Genomic DNA, 22,803 nt, shown 5'->3' with positions numbered 1-22,803 from the left:
TTTCTCTCTCTGTCTCCCTCTCTCCCTACAAATAAATAAATAAAAGTATTGTAGTGTGATTGAGACTATCCGCCATAAGGCATTGGTCATGCAAGTGTGAGGAGCTGCGTTCAGATCCTCAGCACCCTCGTAAATGCCCTGCTCCACGTGAGCCTACCCCCAGTGCTCCCAGGCGGAAACAGGAGGGGCCCGGGGGCAAGCTGGCTAGCTAAACTAGCCAAATGTGGGTTCATCGAGAGACTCTCACTCAATAACTAAGGTGGGAATGACAGAGGAAGACACTTAAATCCACCTCTGGCCTCCATAAGCAAGTGCACACTCGTTTACCAACGCGAATACACACATGCATGCATACCTACCATGCCTACCACATACAACATGCAAAATAATCATCATCATCATCTCCCTAAGGCAAGAAGCATCAGTTGGGAAGTCCTGAAGCCACCTCCTCAACCCCCGTCCCAGGACTGATGGCGCCACACCTCTCACTGTCTCCTTTCCCTGGGAGCTTGGTGCAGTGTGATGGGGAAAATGAGGGGGGGAGGGGGTCGCCAGGGCGACCTCAGCTAAGACTGCAATGACAGGTCGTCACCGTTCGCTTTCCGCGCCCCACTTTCGTAATGTGAAGGCAGAAGGCACCTCTTGGGCTCCATCCGGGTGGAGACACCTGGGAGGGCAAGCTCCTTACACAGAAAGCCGGCGGGCGGGGCGGGGCGGGGCGGGGGCGGGGCGGGGCGGGGGCGGGGCGGGGAGGGGAGGGGCGGGGCGGGGGCGGGGCGGGGCTTGCTCTGGCTCCGCCCCTCTGGGGCTCAGGAGCGGGTGGAGCGCCCCCTGGCGGCTCGCGCCCCACGCGGCTCCGGGGCGCCCTGCTCCCCCCACCCCCGCCCCAGTGCCCGCAGTCTTCAACCCGGACCGCGCACAGGTCGGGTCGGTGCCCGGCGACCCCCGTCCGGCCAGACCCACGGGCAGCCGGCGGGCCGCGAGCACCCGGGCCGCGGGCGGGGGCGGGGGGCGACGGCCGCGGCGTGAGGAGCAGGAGCAGGTGCGGCGGCGGCGCGGGCGGGCGGGGTCCGGGCGGGCGGCGCGGGCGGGCGCAGCGCCGGGCAGCCGGGAGGGAGGCCGCTGGCCGGCGGGGGGCTCGGGGATCCCGAGGACAGCGGGGCGCGGGGGTCACTCGGAGGGCGCCGGAGTCCAAGGACACGCCGAGGACGAGAGCTGGGGCGGCGGGGGCGCTAGGGGAGGGGCGGGGGAGGACATCGGGCACAGCTGCGGGGGGAGTCTGGGGGCTCCCGGGGCGGGAGGCTGGAGCTAGGTGGGGGATCCGGGGCAGACGTGGGTGAGACGGGAGAACCGAGGGGCTCGGGTCACCTCCGGTGAGTTGGAGGATCTGGAGGTGGTTAAGTCCTGAGGTGGGTTGAGAAGGAAGGCTGGGCCCCCGAGGAAGCCCGGAGGGGGTCAGAGAGAGCTGGGTAGGGGCCCAGGGCGAGTGGACAACAGGCCAGGTTGGGGACAGCGGGCAGATGAGCTGACATCTGAAGCTAATGTAAAGTAAAGCCGGACCCAGCTGGAGCTATCTCGGGAGTGAGGCGGGCACAGGCTGAGAGTAGCCCCCCAGAGAGACAGGGAGCTCAGGGAAGGGACCCTACAGAAAGGCCAGGTCAGGGCAGTGCCCCCCACCCCATGGGGGAGACCCCTCCCTGGGGTTACCGAAGCCATGCTGTCCCGCAAGGGCATCATCCCTGAGGAGTATGTGCTGACCCGACTGGCAGAGGACCCAGCAGAGCCCAGGTACCGTGCCCGAGAGCGGAGGGCCCGCTTCGTGTCCAAAAAAGGCAACTGCAATGTGGCCCACAAGAACATCCGGGAGCAGGGCCGCTTCCTGCAGGACGTGTTCACCACGCTGGTGGACCTCAAGTGGCCACACACGCTGCTCATCTTCACCATGTCCTTCCTGTGCAGCTGGCTGCTCTTCGCCATGGTCTGGTGGCTCATCGCCTTCGCCCACGGCGACCTGGCCACCGACGAGGGCACGAGCGTGCCGTGCGTCACCAGCATCCACTCGTTTTCATCCGCTTTCCTTTTCTCCATCGAGGTCCAGGTGACCATTGGTTTTGGCGGGCGCATGGTGACTGAGGAGTGCCCCCTGGCCATCCTGATCCTCATTGTGCAGAACATCGTTGGGCTCATGATCAACGCCATCATGCTGGGCTGCATCTTCATGAAGACTGCCCAGGCCCACCGCAGGGCAGAGACCCTCATCTTCAGCAAACACGCCGTGATCACCCTGCGCCACGGCCGCCTCTGCTTCATGCTCCGCGTGGGTGACCTCCGCAAAAGCATGATCATCAGTGCCACCATCCACATGCAGGTGGTGCGCAAGACCACCAGCCCAGAGGGCGAGGTGGTGCCCCTCCACCAGGTGGACATCCCCATGGAGAACGGCATGGGCGGCAACAGTATCTTCCTGGTAGCCCCGCTGATCATCTACCACGTCATCGACTCCAACAGCCCACTCTATGACCTGGCACCTAGTGACCTGCACCACCACCAGGATCTTGAGATTATCGTCATCCTGGAAGGCGTGGTAGAGACCACGGGCATCACCACCCAGGCCCGCACCTCTTACCTAGCTGATGAGATTCTGTGGGGCCAGCGCTTTGTCCCCATCGTGGCCGAGGAGGACGGCCGCTATTCTGTGGACTACTCCAAGTTTGGCAACACCATTAAAGTGCCCACGCCACTCTGCACAGCCCGACAGCTGGATGAGGACCCAAGCCTGCTGGATGCCCTGACCCTCGCCTCATCCCGTGGACCCCTGCGCAAACGCAGTGTGGCTGTCGCCAAGGCCAAGCCCAAGTTTAGCATCTCTCCGGACTCCCTATCCTGAGTGGTGATCCCTCCCCGGGGGAGCTCCTCCCCCCTCATGAATGTGCGCCCACAGGTACATATGTGTGGTATGGTATGTAAAACGGATGAGGTGCGGGGCATTGGCCAAGTGAAGGTTTGAATGTGAGGCTGGGCCCACCTCAGCTCAGCCTCCCCTCTGCTGCGTGCCCAGGGTGTTACAAGACACTTGTCACTCCGCTATTTCTGGCCTCCGCAGGAGCCTATACCGGGTTATTTTTGTCCTTACTCCTCCCAGCCCCAACTCAGGACTGGCTTACACCTCACTCCCTTTCGAAGGTTGAGGAGGCTGTAGGAGGTCCTAGGGCCTAAAGCTGAGTCCCCAGCCAGTCCTAGCCCCTGTGATCAGCCTGCCACAAACAGACAGGTGCCTGGAGAGAAAATGATCTCCAGGTTGGGGACTGACTGCTCTTCTTCTGTGGCTGACAAGAAAAACCTGGCCAGGCCCCAAGCCTCTTTGGTCCTTGAGAAAGTGATGGATGAAGGCATGGGTCTGGCCAGCCCGGGAAGGCGGTCGTAAGCCGTAAATCAGTGCGCACCTTCCAGCTTCAAGACTGGAGTTGGGGCCCACCTGGGCAGGCAGGCTAGGGCTGCCTGGGCTCCCCTCCATGGGGCAGGCTCAGGCCACAGAGTGGGGACAAAGGAACAAGGGGTGACAGAAGGAGGCCTTGCTGGCCCCTGTTCAGGCCCTTCATCGCCATCACCAGCCTTCCGCAGAGAAAGCTTCGTAGCCAGGCTGTTGCCACCACACTGTCCCTGCCCTGGGAGGCTGGCGGGGTGGTGCTGACGCTGACGCGCCACGTAGAGAGGCTTGCGGAGGAGACTCGACGTCTTCGGGACATGTTCTGCCCCTCCCCGCTCCCCATGTGGAGCTGTGACTCACTTTGTCTGTCAGCAGGCGGCTGGGTGGAGATAAGGTGTCTGGATTGCTGGAAGAAGAGAGGTTGGGAAGTTCTGGCCAGTGGGGATGAGGGAGGGAGGTCCCCAAGACTCTTGAGCTTGACTCTCAGAGCACTGTTACCCATCCTTGCCCAGAACTCTGTTGTCAATAAAGCCTCCCCTGTCCCTACCCAAATGCTGGGCTGTTCTGGCCAGGGAGGCCGCAGGTATGCCAGGAGAAAGGACAGGCAGGGCCTCGGCTGTCAGCCTACAGTCAAGACAAGCAGGCCCTGGCCTGGAGACCAGGAAAGAGACTTGGGGCCGCCTCCTCTTGCCAGTTGAGAGAGGGCCTTTGCCCCTTGCCCACTGCTAAGCTATCTGGCCATCTCAGTCACTGGGCATCCACCAGGTTTCATAGTCTCAGGCCTGGCTGCCCTCCCCTCCCTGGGCTCTGCTGGAAGGAAGGCTGAGGTACGAAGGGAGGAAAGTCCCGGCATTGGGGTTAGGATGGCCTGGGTGACTCTGGGTGGTCGTTTCTTCCTCCATGGTGACGGTCGCTACCTCGTGGAACTGTGGAGCGGTGTAAGCGCATGGAGCACAAGTGCCTGGTCTGCTGTTCGTACTCAATAAACGCTACCTGCTGTGAGCGCTGCCCACTCGCCGCGTGAAGAGAAAGGTGCTTTGACACTTGCCCTCCCTCCGTGCCTCGTTCCTCTGTCCACTCTCACTTCCTGCCCGGTGCCCCTCCCGGCTCAGGCAGGGCCTAGGGCACCACCTGCCGCCTCAGCTCCCACACTCTGTCTGTGTGCAGCCGCCAAAGTGAACTGAGGATTTCGAACCCACCCCCCCCACCTTGCGTGAAGTACCTTTGTGATTTCACATCGCTTTCTTGGCAAGGCTGGACTTCCTTGCCAGCCGTTCAGACCTTGACTGCAGAACTTTCTGCGACCACCACTCACTTGTCCTGCCTGCCCCTCCCCAGTCACTTCTTACACTTAGCACTGAGCGTCCCATGGCCAAGTCGGCGCTTATGCAGTCCCCTTGCCGAGGTGCCCAGGCCTCCCTCCTCTGGAGCCCAGACCAATGGTGCTCCTCGACGCCTTCCTTCCCTGACTCCTTTGGGGAGGGGTGGCCCCTTCTGTCTGTGCTATGGGCTTTCTCCTTTAAGGGTGACTGTCCCCATCCCCCAGTTCATGGCTCCTTGAGTTCAGGGACTTTGAATCAGCACTGTGCCTGGCACTGAGTAGATGCTGAGAAAAGGGAGGGAGGGAGGGAAGGAGGGAGGGAGGGAGGAAGAAAGGGAAGGAGGGATGAGAGGAAGGAAGTTAGTTCATTCTAGGCAAGGAGAGACAGCAGCGCTCTTTTGAGTCCAGGCGCCAGTCAAGGAAAGGAAGGAAGGATGGTGGCTGTGCCTATAGGGAGGCCTGTAGCTGGCTGCAGCTGGATCAGGGACAACCTGTCCCAGGCAGTTGAAAGGTGAGCCTGTGGGGACCAAGAAGCTGCTGCCATTGGTCTGAGTCCTGAGCTGCCCTCTCCCTGCCTCCAACTTGATCTCCTTCCCTGCAGAGCTGACCTACTTCTGGTTTGCGGGGAGAAGAGGTGAGAAACTGCTTACATGCCCTGCCTTGGTTGGGGGTAGGAGGGTGGGTAACTGGTTCTTGGGACCCAGTTTGCTTTTCCCTGAGGCCACAGGAGTAACTAGGATCACTAATAAGACCCTTATGGGGCAGCATCCAGGATAACCCGCCTCCTCCAACTCCGTAAGCAGCTGGTGACAGCCTGAATTCCACAGCACTGAGGGCTTGGTGCCACCTGCTGGCCACAAAGGACCTACATGGTCCCAGAAAATAAGGACTGCAGTTTCTAGGATTTTCTTCTACAGTAAGAGCAATCCCCCAGCATCAAGACTTACCTTAGAAGGAAGCTGGAAAGTTCCAGGCATGAAATGGTAGCGGCACCATGCCATTCTTCCTCCCCAGGGTCAAGGGAAAGTGTGACTCAGGAAGCCCAGCACCTACCTAAGGTCCCAGATTCAAACCTGGCAGTAAAATCAGCTGTTAACTTACAGTCTAGATTGTGTCCAAAACACCCATGCACTCAGAGGAGCGACTTTCATCCATATGCATGGTGACCCCCCCCACCTTCCCCTTTCTTTTTTTCCAAAATAGTCTCTCACTCAAGCCCTGGCTGACCTAGAACTCACTTTGTAGCTCCAGGCTAACCTTGGACTCACAGTGATCCTCCTGCCCCTGCTGGAGTGCTGGGGTTAAAGGCGTGTGCCACCAAGTCCAGCTTCCATCTTCCCCTTTCTTGCAGCTTGGCAACCTGCTGTGGAAGTGCACCTGCCATCCCTCTGTTGACAAGCCATATCAGAGGTGTGACATGTCGGGGATTTAGACCTGAGTTCTACAGGGAGGGAGGGAGGGAAGCCAGGCTACCCTCTTCTCATTGTGGATCTGCTTCTGGTCTGGAAATTTAACCGGTGAGCCAACCTGGACACTAGTCCAGGCCTCACACATTCAGCTGACATCTTCAGCAGGGAGATGACTTCTCTCCCAAAGTCTACAGGACCCACCCTACCCACAAGTGTCCTCTACTCTGTCCATCTCTTGAGTTTCTCCCTGACATCTTTCTCTGGGGAGCACTTTCTTGGGGCATTGCTGGCTCCCCACAGGTCTCTGAGCTCCCTTAGACTTCTGCAGTCTCGGGTATCAAACACTCTATGTTGTGTGAGTGACTTTGTTTTGTTTCCTGAGGTAGAGTCTCACTTTAGCTCAGGCTGACCTGGAATTCACTATGTAGTCTCAGGGTGTCCTTGAACTCACAGAGAGCCTCCTACCTCTGCCTCCCAAGTGCTGGGATTAAAGGCATGTGCTACCACGCCTGGCTGTGTGAGTGACTTTTGAGAAAGAAGTCAAATTCTGCCCATGGGTCAGACTGCACTGGCGGGAAGAATCACAGGTCCGTGCAGGCTGTGGAGATGCTTAGTGGTTAAGGGTGCTTGTTTGCAGTCTACTGGCCCAGACTCAATCCATGTAAAGTTAAATGCACAAAACAGCCCATGTGTCTGGTTTGCTTGCAGTGCCAAAAGGCCCTGCCCTCCTCTCTCTCCTCACAAATAAATTAAAATAAATCTGTGAAAAAGAAGCCAGATAGCGGTTAAGGCACTTGCCTGCGAAGCTTAAGGACCCAGGTTTGACTCCCTGGGACCCACATAAACCAGATGCCCATGGTGGTGCCTGCTTCTGGAGTTCGTTTGCAGTGGCTAGAGGTCCTGGTGTGCTCATTCTCATTCTCTCTCTCTCTCAATCTCTCTCCTCCTCCCTCCCTCTGTATCTAATAAATAAATAAATAAAATATATTTAATAAGTAAAGAAAGAAAAAGAAGCCAGAGCCGGGCACGGTGGTGCACGTCTTTAATCACAGCACCCAGGAGGCAGAGGTAGGAGGATCTCCATGAGTTCAAGGCCACCCTGAGACTACATAGTGAATTCCAGGTCAGCCTGGGCTAGAGTAAGACCCTACCTTGAACGCCCCCCCCCCAAAAAAAAAGGAAGAAGAAAGAAGGAAGGAGGGAAGGAAGAGCAAGCCAAGGAAAGAGGAAAGTCATGGAAAGGGAAATCGATTGGTGCTTCCTACTATCCATTCTAGGTCACTGTGGAGTGAGGTGAAAGGCAGGTTGGCCTAACCTGAGCCCAGGAGTAGGAGGGTCTGCCCTTCCCCTGGCCTGTCCCAGGCCCTGATACTACTAATCACACCCACCTTGAGCACCAAGGACAACTGCCACTAAGGCTAGTAACAGGTCCTCACCTCCCACAGCACTCTAGCCCTGGCTTAGGTCACCTTCCTTCATGAAGAGATCTCATTCTTTGCAGCTCAAACGTGTCCCAAACTCCTCCTCAGGACATCAGCTCCTAAAGCAGCCAGGCTCTTGACAGCGCTACCTGTCTATTTCTTACTGCATTTGGTCAATTCCAGGTTTAATTTTTTTTTTTCAGATGGCATTATTATTGGGAAAGAGCAGGGGAGGATATTCCAGGGTATTAGTGACTTCTCTTGTGGCTGTGACAAAAATACCTGAGAAAGGCATTTAAGGAAGGAAGGTCGTATTTTGGCTTGCAGTCTGAGGGTACAGTCCATCATGGTGGAAGACATGGTGACAAGAGAGTGAGGCAGCTGGTCACAGCACCCACAGTCAGGAAGCAGAGAGAGGTGAATACTGGCACTCCTCTCAGCTTTTTCTATTGATTTAGTCCAGAACCACAGCCCATGGCAAGGTGCCACCTACATTCAGGGCAGGTGTTCCTTCCTCAGTGATACCTCTCGTGCAACACCGCAAAAGACACGTCCAGAAGTGAACTTTCATGGTGATTCTAAGTCCCGTTGAGCTAACAATGAAGCTGTGTGTGGGACAGGGTATCTTGAATAGCATGCTCTGGGCTAGAGTAAGACCCTGCCTTGAACCCCCCCCCCCAAAAAAAAGGCTGTCTGGACCCTCAGGAAGAGCCATTCATCAGGCAGCTTTTAAGGTGGAGGCAGAAGTACAAGAGAGTTTTAGGAGTAATTCCTGTGAAAGATTAGGGGAGAGGGAGCTGGGCTGAAAGTCTTCTGTTCACAATGCAGGCGCACTGAAGAGGAGCTAGGGAGGACTGGGGAGGAGAGAGAGCCCACGGCTGCAGTACAACGCGGAGACAGTCTTTACCCCACAGGGAGCTCTCTCCCAGGGCCTCGCCGGGGCATCCGAGGAGAGCTCACATTGGCTGAAATACTGCAGGAGGCCCTTGTGCTAAAGCCCCCGGAATGGCATCCACCTACAGAGCTCAGGACAGACCCTCTATCTAAGGAGGTGCTGCAGTCAGGTCCGCATTGCTGGTAGAAATCACCCAACCCATACCAGCTTATGGGAAAAACACTGGCATGGGGAAACTGGCAATAATACCCATATGTCTGCACCCAAAAATATACTGCCCCCAGAAGGCGTTAATTCCCAAATCTCCATCCACTGGGAACCTAGCATTCAGAACACATAAGTTTATGGGGGACACCTGAATCAAATCACCACAGGAGGTCTCAGCAGTCCCTCCATACCTACCACACTACTCTAAGTGGAATCTCAACTTTCTGAGGAGCTGTGTCCGGTAGCTTTTGCTGTGTGGAGTGACTTTCAGGTCAGCCTGGGCTACAGTGAGGTTCTGTTTCAAAAAAACAAAACAAAACATGAAATTATCTCAGATGAAAACATTAGCTTCTGAGGCCAGCCTGGACTACAGAGTTTTTGCTATGTAACAAGCCAAACTGAAAGTAGCTTTAGGGCTGGAGAGATTGTTTAGTGGCGTAGGCATTTGTCTGTGAAGCCTAAAGAGCCAGGTTCAATTCCCCAGCACCCACATAAACCAGATGTACAAGGTGGTGCACGTATCTGGAGTTTGCATCTGGAGGCCCTGGCATGCCCTCTCTCCCTCTCTCTCTCTCTCTCTCTCTCTCTTCATGTAAATAAATAAATAAAATGTTTAAATTTTAAAAATAAATAAATAAATTTAGCTTTAAACCAGGCATGGTGGCACACACACCTTTAATCCTAGCACTCAGAAGGCAGAGGTAGGAGGATCACTGTGAGTTCAAGGCCACCCTAAGAATACATAGTGAATTCCAGGTCAGCCTGGGCTAGAGCAAGACCCTACCTCAAAAAAACAAACAAACAAAAAAATCTTAAAAGTAGCTTTATAAAAATAAATGTTTATTAGGAAAAAAGGAGTCCTAAAATTCATATGTAAGTACAAAAGATTTTGAATAGGGCTGGAGAAATGGCTTAGCAGTTAAGGTGTTTGCCTGTAAAGCCAAAGGACCAAGGTTCAATTCCCCAGGTCCCACGCAAGACAGATGCACAAGGTGGCACATGTGTCTGGAGTCCGTTTGCAGTGGCTGGAGGCTATGGTGCACCCATTCTCCCCCCCCAACTCTCTCGCTCTCGCTCTTGCTCTCTCTCTACCTCTTTCTCTCTCTGAAATAAATAAATAAATAAGATATTTTTTTTAAAATGTTTTGAATAGCCAAAGCAAGCCTGAGCCAAAAGAGGCTGGAGCTATTGCAATGCCTGACTTTGCACTGTGCTCTAGAGCCATACTAACAAAGCCAGCATATGACTGGCCCCAAAACACACCTAGTCTACTGAAATAGAATAGGGGCCCCAGAAACAAGCCCACACACCTGCAGTGCATGAGCCTCAGCCAAAGTGCCAAAAATACACCATGGAGAAAAAAAGCCTCTTCATACAACACTGGGAAAATAACATCCACGTGTAGAATGAAAGTAGAGCCCTCTCACCATATTCAAAACATCCACTCAAAATGCACCAAAGACCTTAATGTAAGGTCTGAAACTCTGAAACTACCAGAGGAAAGTATTCAACATTTTGGGATAGGCAAAGACTTTCTGAAAAATGCCTCTAATCACTCAGAGAAAGAGAGCAAGAATTGACTAATGGGCTGTGTCAAATTAAAAGGCTCCTTAGCAAAGGAAACCACAAAATGAAGAGAGCTTACAGCATGAGAGAAAAGCTTTCCAGCTATCATCTGACAGGGCATTAATCTTCAAAATATTTGAGTAAGTGAAAAATTAAACACATGGGGCTGGAGAGATGGGTCAGCAGTTAAGGCGCTTGCCTGCAATACCTAAGGACCCTGGTTCCATTCCCCAGTGCACACGTAAAGCCGGATGCACAAAGTGATACAAGCATCTGGAGGTCGTTTGCAGTGGCTGGAGGCCCTGGCATACCCATTCTCTCTGTCTCTCTTCTCTCTAACAATCTCTCTCTCTCTCTCTGCTTGCAAATAAATAAATGAAAATATTTTTAAACAATAGGGCTGGAAAGATGGCTTAGCAGTTAAGGCACTTGCCTGTAGAGTCAAAGGACCCAGGTTCAATTCCCCAGGACCCATGAAAGCCCAATGCACAAGGTAGTACATTAGTCTGGAGTTCATTTACAGCAGCTGGATGCCATGGCACACCCATTCTCTCTCTCTCTCTCTTTCTTTCTCTCTCTCTCTCTCTCTCCCTCTCTCTCTCTCACACACACACACACACACACACATACACACACACACACACAAATAAATAAAATTTTTTTAAAAAGGAAAATATTTTAAACTGCATTCACAGGATGGAGAGACAGCTTAGTGGTTAAGGCACTTGCCTGCAAAGCCTAAGGATCCAGGTTCAATTCTTCAATGCTTTTGTAGGCCAGGTGCACAAGGTAGTTCATGCACCTGGAGTTCATTTGCAGTGACTAAAGGCTTTGCCTGTTCCTCTCCCCCCCTCAAATAAATAAGTAATAAATAAATAAAATATCTTTAAAACTTAAACACCAGAAGAATGAGTAATCCAATCAACAAATACAGCAGTTCACAAGAAAAGGTACAAGCCGCAGGCTGCTTCAAATAGCCATCTTTGCGCTGTTACTGTCTGTCCTTCCCTGTACTGAAGCCACCTTTGCTGCCGCCTTCTCCTCAGCAGAGTCCTTGAACTCTCGCCTGCTCCTTCACCACCGCATCAGCTCACCAGCTGCCCCACCGTGTCAGATGGTGCTGTGCTTGACACCGGCGCTGAGATCACCGCCCAGGGTCTGAACGACAAGAAGGAAGTTGTGGAGGGGCCGAAAATGGAAGAGAAGAGAAGCCCCTGCCAATGAAAACGATAGCGTGGAAAATGGGGAACAGGAAGGTGCTAATAAGGTAGATGATGATGATGATGAAGGTGATGGTGAGGAAGGGAATGGAGACGAAGCTGAGGAGGCAGGGGCAGCTCCGGCAAGTGGGCAACTGAAGATGATGAAGATGATGGTGTTGGTTCCAAGAAGCAGAAGCCCAGTGAGGCTGAGGCTGACTAGACAGCAAAGAAGGAAGCGTTACTGCAAGCAGGCCACCGTGACCTGTTCACCCTCCGCTTCCCGTCTCAGAGTCGGACTGTGGTCACCTTCAACCGCCAGCCACGGGCAGCGCACCAGCGCATGACACGCTCTTCCGTACCCACCAAAACCACAAAGGCAGTTTGCAACGGGGAGGCAGAAGAAAACCAAACTTCGAGGCCCTGCTTTCATTCTTAAAAGTACTTTAAAAGAAAAAAGTTGTTTGCATTGCATTTTTATTTTCATATTCTATTTTTGAACATATCACTAGGAGTCAGCCATTTTTAATGACCAAACCAGCCTTCAGAGCGTTCTGGGGCCTACTTCTCACTTGTCTTGTGTTGTGACCATGCTCATCATAATCTCAAAGGAGAAAGAAAAACTTGTAAAAAAAAGAAAAAATAATTTAAAAATTGTAATTATATATATATACTTTAAATATACATATATGATGCATATAATACACATTATACATATGTAACATATAATACATATATAATACATAAACATACATACTATATACTACATGACATATCTATGTACAACATAATTGAGACAGTTGAGGAAACTATACAATGATGGTCAGCATTTTCTCCTTCCCACATGGACTTTACATGACAACATGAGAAAAATAAAGCAAGAAACACAAAAATTATATACAAGTACAATTGACAATCGTGGAGCTTGGGGACCAGGGAGACTGTGGGTCCTGCGCTCCATTCCTTTCTCACCAACCTTTTCCTATCCAACCTGGAGACGACAGCCAGAAAACTAAATGGCCAGTCAGGAGAAAAGTACATATGTGCCTCTTCCTCCCACATGCACGCCAGCAAGCTCACCAGTCATTCTCATAGCATCATGAGCACTTGAGGGGCTGAGGCAGGAGGTTTGCTATTAATTCAAGGCCAGTGTGGGTTACAAGGCAAAGCCAAGATAAAAATCCATACAGGGGGGAAAAAAACCAAAGAAAGGCAAGCATCAAACCCTGCAGGCCTGCGTCCAGCATCTAGGCCTCGTGAGACAGTCCTCTGCCCCCAGCTGTACTGCTTGCCGCCCACGCCAACAGCTTTCCCTGGCAGCCATCTCAGAATCACGGATCTCCAACATCCTGGGATCTCCATTGTAGCCCACGGTTCCTCTACACAGCTCCACACAGGGTCTCCTTGCAGGGACCTCACCCTACTTTCACGTCTAGCATAACTGTACCTCCAAACCCTCTGCATTAGTCATACTTCCAAAACCAGTGCCAAGTGGGTGACGTCACCAAATTTGTTAATCTAGGGAAGATAAAGGCAAACTTTGAAGAGCAGGAAATTCCCTTAACATTCTTCCTTCAGGCTCCCTCCTTTCAAAAGAGTCATCGCTCCTCCCACTGTCCCAATGCAGAGCAGCTGACACATCCTCAATGATAGGTCACAGCTGAAGCAGGCTGAGTCTCCAGTCCAAGACCTTCATTTCATTCTGTGCCAAAGCTTATCTTTCATGTTCTTCTCTGTTCCTTCCTCTGCCCAAACTGTCACCAGCTGGCAGTCAAGTATAAGGCTTAATAACAAATACTTGAGGCTGCACTGGAAAGATGGTTTAGCAGTTACGAAACTTGCCTGCAAAGCCTAAGAAAACATGTTTGAATCTCCAGGTCCCACATAGCCAGACGCACAGTGACACAAGCATGCAGTGTCGCACATGTGCACAAGGGGGCGCATGTATCTGGAATTTGTTCACAGCAGCTGAAAGGCCCTGGCATGCCCATTCTCTCTCCTCTTTCTGCCTGGTTCTCTCACTTTCTGTCTCGCTAATAATAATAATAATAATAATAATTATAATTATAATGAATAGCTGAGGCTTTAGGGACAGTGTACATGAATGTGAATATCTGGGGGTGATTTTTGAGCTACATGAATACGTAGGTGCTATAACCTCTGATTGTTCCTTTCATTCAAAAAATAAATTAGCTAAAGTGTAGAAACTCAACAGTTAAATATAGAGTTTGAGACTAAAGAAAAACTGGTTATACAAGGACTTTACTTCAGTCAACTCTAACTAAATGATGACCTAATTGAAATATTGAGTTTCCTTCATAGTGAAATGTCTTGGGTATGGTATGTCCAAATGTTAACTAAAGGGCCACATTATTAAGTCCTGTCAAAAAGAGGTAACTAATATCTTGCATTTAATAAATGATTAAATCATTTAAAAAACACTTTTGCTAGCTGGGCGTGGTGGGGCACAGCATTAACCCCGGCACTCGGGAGGCTGAGGTACGAGAATCTCCATGAGTTTCAGGCCAACCTAGAGCTACAGGGTGAGTTTCAGGCCAGTCTGAGCTGGAATGAGACACACACATACACAATACTTTCACTAAATACTCAGGAATTATCTGAACTACTTTCACTACAATTTGTATCTCTCATTGGTCTATTGAGGGTAGATGGCCAAGCCTACCTTGCTGAGGTTACCAGGGCACAGGCAAAACAACTCCAGTTATAGTATTCCTGAGGGTGGTATCCGAGTATCACAAAAATACTGTTAGGGGCTGGGAAGATGGCACAGTGGTCCAAAGCAATTGCATGGTTTGCCTACAAAAGCGGAAAATCAAGACTCCCTCATGACACTGACATCTGGTTCCTGGACAGAGCATTTTCTCACACGTTTCCTGCCTGTTACCATCTGCTCATCACCCACCTGGGCTTGCCCCAGTGGCGGTATGCCCTCACCAGCTATGGCATTAGCCTACAGGCCAAGCAATGGTTCAGCATGTACAAACCCACCCCCTACAACACTATCCTGCTCACTAAAGAGACTGGCTCCTTTGTGAACAAGCTGGATCCAAACAGGGTGTTTAAGAGCAAAAACAAGACTTTAGACACCCAAAAGAAAGGACTTGTACAACCTTTAGGTGACCAGAAAGGGCCTGGATCCTCAGGTCTCCCTACCCCTAAACCTTCCTCAGGCTCTGCAAACCCTGTGCACAAATGAGCTTCCTCTGCCCGGCTCTCAGCTAGCCCCTCAGCAGAGATTGGCAGGCACAAGCGGGCTAAGGCGTGGCCCGACCTCAGGTTCTCTATGTGACTCAGCATCTTCCCAAATGACCGACATCACAGGTCTCTACCCTACCGACAGTGAGGAGTCAGAAGGGCATGCTCTGTTCCCTCTAGGAGTCTTTATCTCATGGGGCTTTGTCGCAGTGGAGAAGTTCCCATCATAAGTGGCCACATGAGTATATGGAGAAGCATCCTCTTTCTACACCACCCTCAGTTCCTCAGCAGTAATTAGAGAAGGCCCCCAGAGAAACCAGCAGTCTAGCCCATGAAATCTTAGTGGCTGCTTCATGTATGAAAAATTCATTTCCTCAGTTGCAGTGAGCTCTTTTCAAGCATCCACACGGCTCGGGGACTCTGGATTGGTCGGCAGGGTGGGGTTACTTCTGGACGTGTCACGCTATTCTTCAAATGAATCCATTTGCTCTTTGATCATGGTGATGCCTTGACTTCAGGTTTCCTGAAAACTCTTAACGATGCAATGTTCTCTATGTCCAGACCACAAACATCTCTCCTTTGAGCCATTCATGTTTTTAAATGTATTATAAAGTTCACATTCCTAATTAAAAAAAAGAAGAAGAAGAAGAAGCCGGGCGTGGTGGTGCATGCCTTTAATCCTAGCACTTGGGAGACAGAAGTAGGAGGATCACCAAGGCCACCCTGAGACTACATAGTGAATTCCAGGTCAGCCTGGGCCAGAGTGAGATCCTACCTCAAAAAACTAAAAAAAAGAAAAGAAAATGGCAGAAATGTCAAAAGAATTTCATTAGTCATAATAGATTTTGTATAAAAGATGACACCTATTTGGTTATTTTGCATGGAATAAACTTATATGACGTTAACTTTGTAAAGTTTTCCATAACAAATCAAGTTCAGATTCATAATTTCACACATTTCTGATCATAGATATATGGGACAACAGATACTGTAATAGATGTATAAAATCACTTACAAATAGTTACAATAAAAGTAATCATTTAAGAAACTTTAAACAGATAGTTAAATGAGACTTGACTTTATAAAGAGTTTTCTGACTACTCAAAGGCTGGAAAAATTAACAAAAATATATATATGTCTTGATAAAACATCAGCTCTTGGTAACTTTTAGTACATATGTCCCACGTATATACTGAAATGTCAAGTCTCATAACATTGTAACATAATATAATCCATATTAACAAATGTTGCAGTAGCAAAAGTCGCACATCTCAGGGCTGAGGAAACATATGAGTATTTCAAAAAGATGAAAACCCAGAAGTGGTGCAGAGTATCTCTGCATACAGCCATGAATGAATCTTTGCACTTTACAGAGTTCTAAGTCTTGCCAACAACGGGTCATGTGATTGAAACAATGCCAAGTGACTGCCCACTTCTGAAGATAAGTCATGTGATTGAGACAATGCCAAGTGACTGCCCACTTCTGAAGACGAGTCATGTGATTGATTGAGACAATGCCAAGTGACTGCCCACTTCTGAAGACGAGTCATGTGATTGAAACAATGCCAAGTGACTGCCCACTTCTGAAGACGAGTTATGTGATTGAGACAATGCCAAGTGACTGCCCACCTCTGAAGACGAGTTATGTGATTGAGACAATGCCAAGTGACTGCCCACTTCTGAAGAGGAGTCATGTGATTGAGACAATGCCAAGTGCCTGCCCACTTCTGAAGGACGCAGCAGAGCAGCACGGCCACAGAAGGCGTCCACAGCCCTCTGGAGTGAGTAGACAAGATCCCTGTACCTGGGCTCCTCCCACCTCACCAGTCTAGGTTGCCTGCATTGGTCTATGTCCCGGAAGGCTCAGCACCACAAAGTAGGCCAGATACCTGTTCCCTTGCTCCTAGTCCCCTGGTCCTAGTAAGTCCCATTGTGCCTTGCTCAGGGAAGCCTGGCCCCCGTGTAAGCTGTGGAATCAGGCCTTTTGCTCTGGTATCTTGACTGGCCACTAAGTACCAACATCCCTGTTTACCTGACTCAGAGGCTGAATGGGCCAAAGGATACAAACTTGATTCCTCTCCAATAAAATAGTCTCCAGCACTCAGGAGGCAGAGGTAGGAGGATCACCATGAGTTCAAGGACACCCTGAGACTACATAGTGAATTCCAGGTCAGCCTGAGCTACAGTGAGACCCTACCTCGAAAAAACAAAAATAAATAAATAGATAAAATAGTCTTCCTAAAATGGGTAGACAACAATGAAAAAAAAAAAAGCCAACAAAAGTCAGAAAACAGAGATCTCCACCAAGGATGCCTAGTCCTACTATGGAAGCCTCCAATGAAATCATAGAGAAATCAACAGAAATTCATTCCCAAAGTGAAAACACAAAAGCCAATGAGACCCTTGTTTAAAATAAATAAATAAATCACTGGATTTAAAGCAAACTATCAAAGAATCAGCAATTGTACCAATGAAATTGAACAGAATCATGTCCTAGAGCATTCAACTTTTGACAGTAGGCTTAACTTGATGGAAGAAAATGTTAGAACCCTCCAAAGAGATATGAATAAATTGAAGGTAAGTCAAGAAATGGAAGACCTCAACAACTGGTTGATTAAGCTTAATGCAAGAATGAACTACAAGAAACATCAAGAAAATCAGAATTCGAATTGAAATCATACCTCAAAAGAGAGACACTATACAAACCAACACAACAGAAAACAAAAATCAAATAGAATTTATGAAAACCTCCCTAGAACCAGTCACCAACAGAGTTACTCATGTGGAAGACAGAACCTCTGACCTGGAAGATAAGATTTCAGAAATGATCGGGAGGCCAAAAACTTTGCTAAGTTCAAAAAAATCAAGTGAACAGAATATGAGGGAAATGTGGGACACTCTAAAACAACCAAACATCTGGCTCATGAGTATACCAGAAGGAGAGGAAATCCAGACCAGAGGCATAGAAAACATAATCAACAAAATTATTGAAGAAAATTTTCTGTATCTTGCAAAAGAGAGGCCCACCCAGGTTCAAGAAGCCCACAGAACACCAAACAGGCAGGACCAAAGGAGAAACTCTCCAAGACACATCATGGTTAAAACTCTTAACAATGAGGACAAACAGAGAGTGTTAAAATCCAGTAAAAGAAGGTTGGAGAGATGGCTTAGTGGTTAAGGCATTTGCCCGCAAAGCCAAAGGACCCAGGTTCAATACCCCAGGATCCACATAAGCCAGATGCACAAGGTATCCCATGTGTCTGGAGTTCATTTACAGTGGCTGGAGGCCCTGGCACGCCCATTCTCTCTCTGTCTCTCTGTCTCTCTTCCTCTTCCTCTTTCTCTCTCTCTCCCTCTCTCTCTCTCTCTCTCTCTCTCTCACACACACACACACACACACACACACACACACACAAATAAATAAATATAATAAAAAAAATTTTAAAGAAGCAAGAGAGAAGCAATTCACAACATACAAAGGCAATACCATGAGAATAACATCAGATTTCTCAATGGAAACCCTGAAAGACAGAAGGGCCTGGAATGGAACACTTCAAAGTCTAAAACAACTATGGCTTCCAACACAAGCTACTTTACACAGCAAAAATATCCCTCATGCCGGGCATGGTGGAGCATGCCTTTAATCCCAGCACTCAGGAAGCAGAGGTAGGAGAATCACCATGAGTTTGAGGTCACGCTGAGTCTACATAGTGAATTCCAGGTCAGCCTTGGCTAGAGTGAAACCCTGCCTCGAAAAAAAAAAAAAATCCCTCATAATAGATGGTAAAAGAAAACCTTTCCATGAAGAAAAAGCCAACTCTATAATTACATTAACACAAAGCCAAACCTACAGAGAATATTTGAGGGAATACAGAATAGTCAAATAACCAATCTTAGGAGCCAACAAGATCACAATAACCAAAATAAACCAGGCTCAAAATGGTACATAACACAAGTACATGCCCAACCCCATAAACACCTTATTATGGCAGGGATTAATTCAAGCCTCATAGTAATAACCTTAAATATTAATGGTCTTAACTCACTCATCAAAAGACACAGGCTATCAAGACGGATCAAAAAACTGAACCCTTCTATCTGTTGTCTCCAAGAAACCCACCTCACCACAAAAGATAGACACCTCCTCAGGGTGAAAGGTTGGAAAATGATATTCCATGCAAAAGGAAATAAAAAACAAGTGGGTGTTGCTAATATCTGATTTTTGTTAATATCTGATAAAATAAAACCAAAAGTAATTGTAAAGGACAAAGGCTCATCAAGAGAAGGATCCAGCATGAGCACATCACAATCATAAACATATATGCGCCAAACACAGGTGCACCACAGTTTATAAAACAAAATCTACTTGACAACAAAACAGAAACCAACGCCAACACCATCATAGTCAGAGACTTCAATACTCCACTATCATCAATAGACACATCATCAAAGCAGAAAATAAACAGGGAAATAATAAAGTTCAAAAACATCATAGTTCAACTAGACCTAACAGATATCTATGGAACTTTCCACCCCAACTCTACAGAATACACATTCTTCTCAGCAGCCCATGGAATCATCTCCAAAATTGACCATGTATTAGGCCATAAAGCATGCCTTCATAAAGTCAGGAAAATTAAAGTAACTTCCTGCGTCATGTCAGATCACAATGCTCTAAAGCTAAAAATTAACAAGAGGCACATCAATAACTCCACTAACCCCTGGAGACTAAACAACACACTTTTAAACAATGAATGGGTCATGGATAAAAATCAAAAAAGAAATTGTAAAATTCCTATATTTTAATGATAATGAAAACACAACCTACCAAAACTTATGGGACTCAATAAAGGTAGTAATAAGGGGAAAATCCATAGCCCTAAATGCCTTCATCACAAAGACAGAGTGATCACAAATCAATAACCTGACTGTCCACCTAAAAGCACTGAAAAATAAGAAATATCCAACCCAAAAAGCTCCAGAAGGAAAGAAACAATCAAAATTAGAGCAGAAATTAATAAACTAGAAACTAGGAAAACAATTTTAAAAAATCAATGAAACAAAGAGCTGGTTCTTTGAAAAAATGAACAAGACTAACAAACTCCTGGCCAAAGTGATCAAGCACAAAAAAGAGTAGTCTCAAATTAACAAAATCAGAAATGAAAAAGGAGAGATCACTACAGACACCAATGAAATTGGAAGAATCATCAGAGCATACTTAGAAAACCTCTACTCCACAAAATTAAATAATCTGGAAGAAATGGATGAATTCCTAGACACATACCACCTACCAAGACTAAACTCACAGCAGATTAATCTCCTAAACAAACCTATCACATCCATGGAGATTGAAAAGGTAATCAAAACCACCCCAAAAAGAAACATCCAGGACCATATGGCTTCTCAAGCTGAATTCTATCAAACCTTCATAGAAGAACTAAAACATAGATCAATGGAACAGAACTGAAGACCCAGACTTTAGGGCAAGCAACTATAGCTGTTTGATCTTTGACAAAGGTGCCAATAATGTAGACTGGAGAAAAGACAGCATCTTCACGTTGTTGGACAAATTGGATGACCATATGTAGAAAAATGAATTAGACCCACTTATCTCGCCATACACAAAAATCAAGTCCAAATGGATTAAAGACCTCATAAGACCTGAAACTCTTCAACTACTGGAAGAAAAAACAGGAAGCCCTCTCCATGATATAGGACTGGGAAAAGACTTCCGGAACAAAACCCCAGTAGCCTAGAAAATTAAACAAGCACTAACCAATGGGTTCGCATGAAGCTAAAAGCTTTTGCACAGACAAGCATACCATAAGCAGAGTCAATAGATTACCCACTGAATGGGAGAAAGTCTTTGCCAGCTATACCACTGACAGAAGCCTAATATCCAGGATCTACAAAGAACTCAAAAAACTAAACAACAAAAAATCAACCCAATCCAAAAGTGGGGCAGAGAACTAAATAGGGAGTTCTCAGAGGAAAAATTACAAATGGCTAACACACACTTAAGAAAATGTTCAACATCCCTAACCATTAAGGAAATGTAAATTGAAACAACTATGAGATTCTACCTTACCCCAGTAAGTATAGCAAACATTAGAAAGTGAAATGAAAACAAATGTTGGTGAGGCTGTGGAGAAATAGTAACCCTCATTCACTGTTGGTGGGAAGGTAAGCTAGTACAACCACTGTGGAAATCAATGTGGAGACTTCTGAAAAGGATGAATATAGAGTTACCAGCAGACCCTGTTTTTCCCTTACTGTGCATTTACCCTAAAAGCTCCACATCTCAGTTCAGAAATATTTGCTCAACCAAGTTTATAGCTGCTCGATTCATAATAGCTAAAAACAGGAATCAACTCAGGTGCTCATCTTTGGATGAATGGATAACCAAAATGTGGTATATCTACATAATGGAATTCTACTCAGCTGTAAGAAAAAAATGACACATTGAAATTTGTAGAAAAATGGTTGAACTTGGAACAGATCATTTTAAGTGAATTCACACAATCACAGAAAGACAATCTTCACATGATCTCACTCATCTGCATTCCTGACCTGGATCAGCCCAAGTTGCTGACATAACTGAATAGCATCTTGAGGCTTGGACAATAGGGAGGGCAGGGCTTGGGGGAAAAGAAAGGGGGGGCCACAAAATCTAAACCCAAAAAAAAAGCTTTTGCACAGACAAGCATACCATAATCCTCTATCCTGGAAATCAGACTAAAAGTGGAACTCTCAAGAGGACCTTAGAGGGAGCACCTGAATCTAATAGCCCTGGAGAGAGTGAGACAAAACCTAACCTCAAATGTCTCCTGTTTCTCTTTCTTCTCTGGCTTTTTCTTTTTTCTTTTCCCTTGCCACTGGCCTGTAATTCCCTGTACCAGGATGTGGTCTACATCCACAATGAGCTGTTGATCAGAGAGACCTACTAGATCTCCCAAACAAATAAGACAGACTTCTGTCAGAGCAGTTGATTATCCACCAGCGGTTAATGGTAAGATTCTACTGCTGAAGACCCCAAATGCTATTGGCATGGACCATGGACAGACCTGGTTAGAATCCAGAGGAGATCCAGTCCTCAGATAATTAGCCCATCTGGTGCTAGGAGGCACTACATGAGCTACCAGGGGAAAGTGGCCCAACATCTGTCCAAGCAACTCAAAGTCTAAATGACTCAGAAGCAAACAACTAAACAACCTGCATCCCCAATGAGGAAGGCCTCTTCAGGAAAGGGGCAGGGAGCAGGGAGAGGATGGTACTAACATGTGATGTTTACATACAAAATATGTCCATGTCTAATAATAAAAATAAATAAATAAATAAAAATAAGAGATTCAGATTGCCTCATATCCACAATAGTCACAATATTGATTCACAATAGTCAAGAGGGATGGGTAGTGTGCATGAGTCAATGGACCCAATAAAGAATACGGTACAATGGAAAAAAAAACAAACAGTTGGCTCTATGTCTATCCAGGTAATCCACAGCACTAGACAGACAGGTCATGAGAATATTATTTCTGTATAAGAGCATGTTTTTACTTCATGTAACCATTTTATACTTCTTTTGCTAAAAATACTTGGTTTCCTTTTTGTTGAAAAAAGTGGAAGCAAAATTTTGGTACATAAGTTTCTTTGTAATATACTATCTACTGAGGTTATAAATACATAGCATATGTGCAGTTTTGTTAATGAATGTTATAATATCTACACCTCAATCTGCTATTTACTAAGTGACCACGTAGTTCTACACACACTTACACCAGAGGTTGGAGCTTTAATGCCAGTGTTATCAAGACCACGCTGCCCCATGTGGCACTCTCAGCGTGAATGCACATCCCCCATGGCCTGAGATACTTTGGTTGAGCTTGAAACTTGAGTCTCCAGCTGCCTGCCAGAGGAGGTGCCACTGAGGTTGGGTCTTGTAGCCCAGCCGTCAGCTGTGATCACAGCAGTTTGATCTCTGTCTGTTGGTGCTTTCTGGCATTTTGGTGGTGTCTCTCTGCTATTAATTTATGGAAGTGAGCCATGTTCTTTTGACATGATGGAGTTTCCCCTGGATTTTATAAGCCTGAAATAAACCTTTTCCTACCATTAAAAAAAAAAAAATCTGACCCACCAGCAGAA

General features: G+C 47.8%; 1 protein-coding gene across 1 annotated transcript; it reads left to right on the top strand.

Moving 5' to 3' along the window:
* The first annotated feature begins 1,348 nt into the window (after positions 1-1,348).
* Kcnj11 (potassium inwardly rectifying channel subfamily J member 11) lies at positions 1,349-4,473 on the top strand. Its single transcript, XM_004650831.2, has one exon. The coding sequence runs from the start codon at positions 1,715-1,717 to the stop codon at positions 2,885-2,887; it is 1,173 nt and encodes a 390-aa protein (XP_004650888.2). The 5' UTR covers positions 1,349-1,714; the 3' UTR covers positions 2,888-4,473.
* Positions 4,474-22,803: the final 18,330 nt, after the last annotated feature.

The sequence above is a fragment of the Jaculus jaculus genome, chromosome 3, assembly GCF_020740685.1.
Source record: "Jaculus jaculus isolate mJacJac1 chromosome 3, mJacJac1.mat.Y.cur, whole genome shotgun sequence".
Lineage (NCBI taxonomy): Eukaryota > Metazoa > Chordata > Mammalia > Rodentia > Dipodidae > Jaculus > Jaculus jaculus.
The sequence above is the reverse complement of the archived record's forward strand: the minus strand, read 5'-3'. Positions and strand labels throughout refer to the sequence as shown.

What these genes read in the sequence shown, in the direction of transcription:
- Kcnj11 (XM_004650831.2), top strand. Translation starts at nt 1,715, where the DNA reads ATGCTGTCCCGCAAGGGCATCATCCCTGAGGAGTATGTGCTGACCCGA.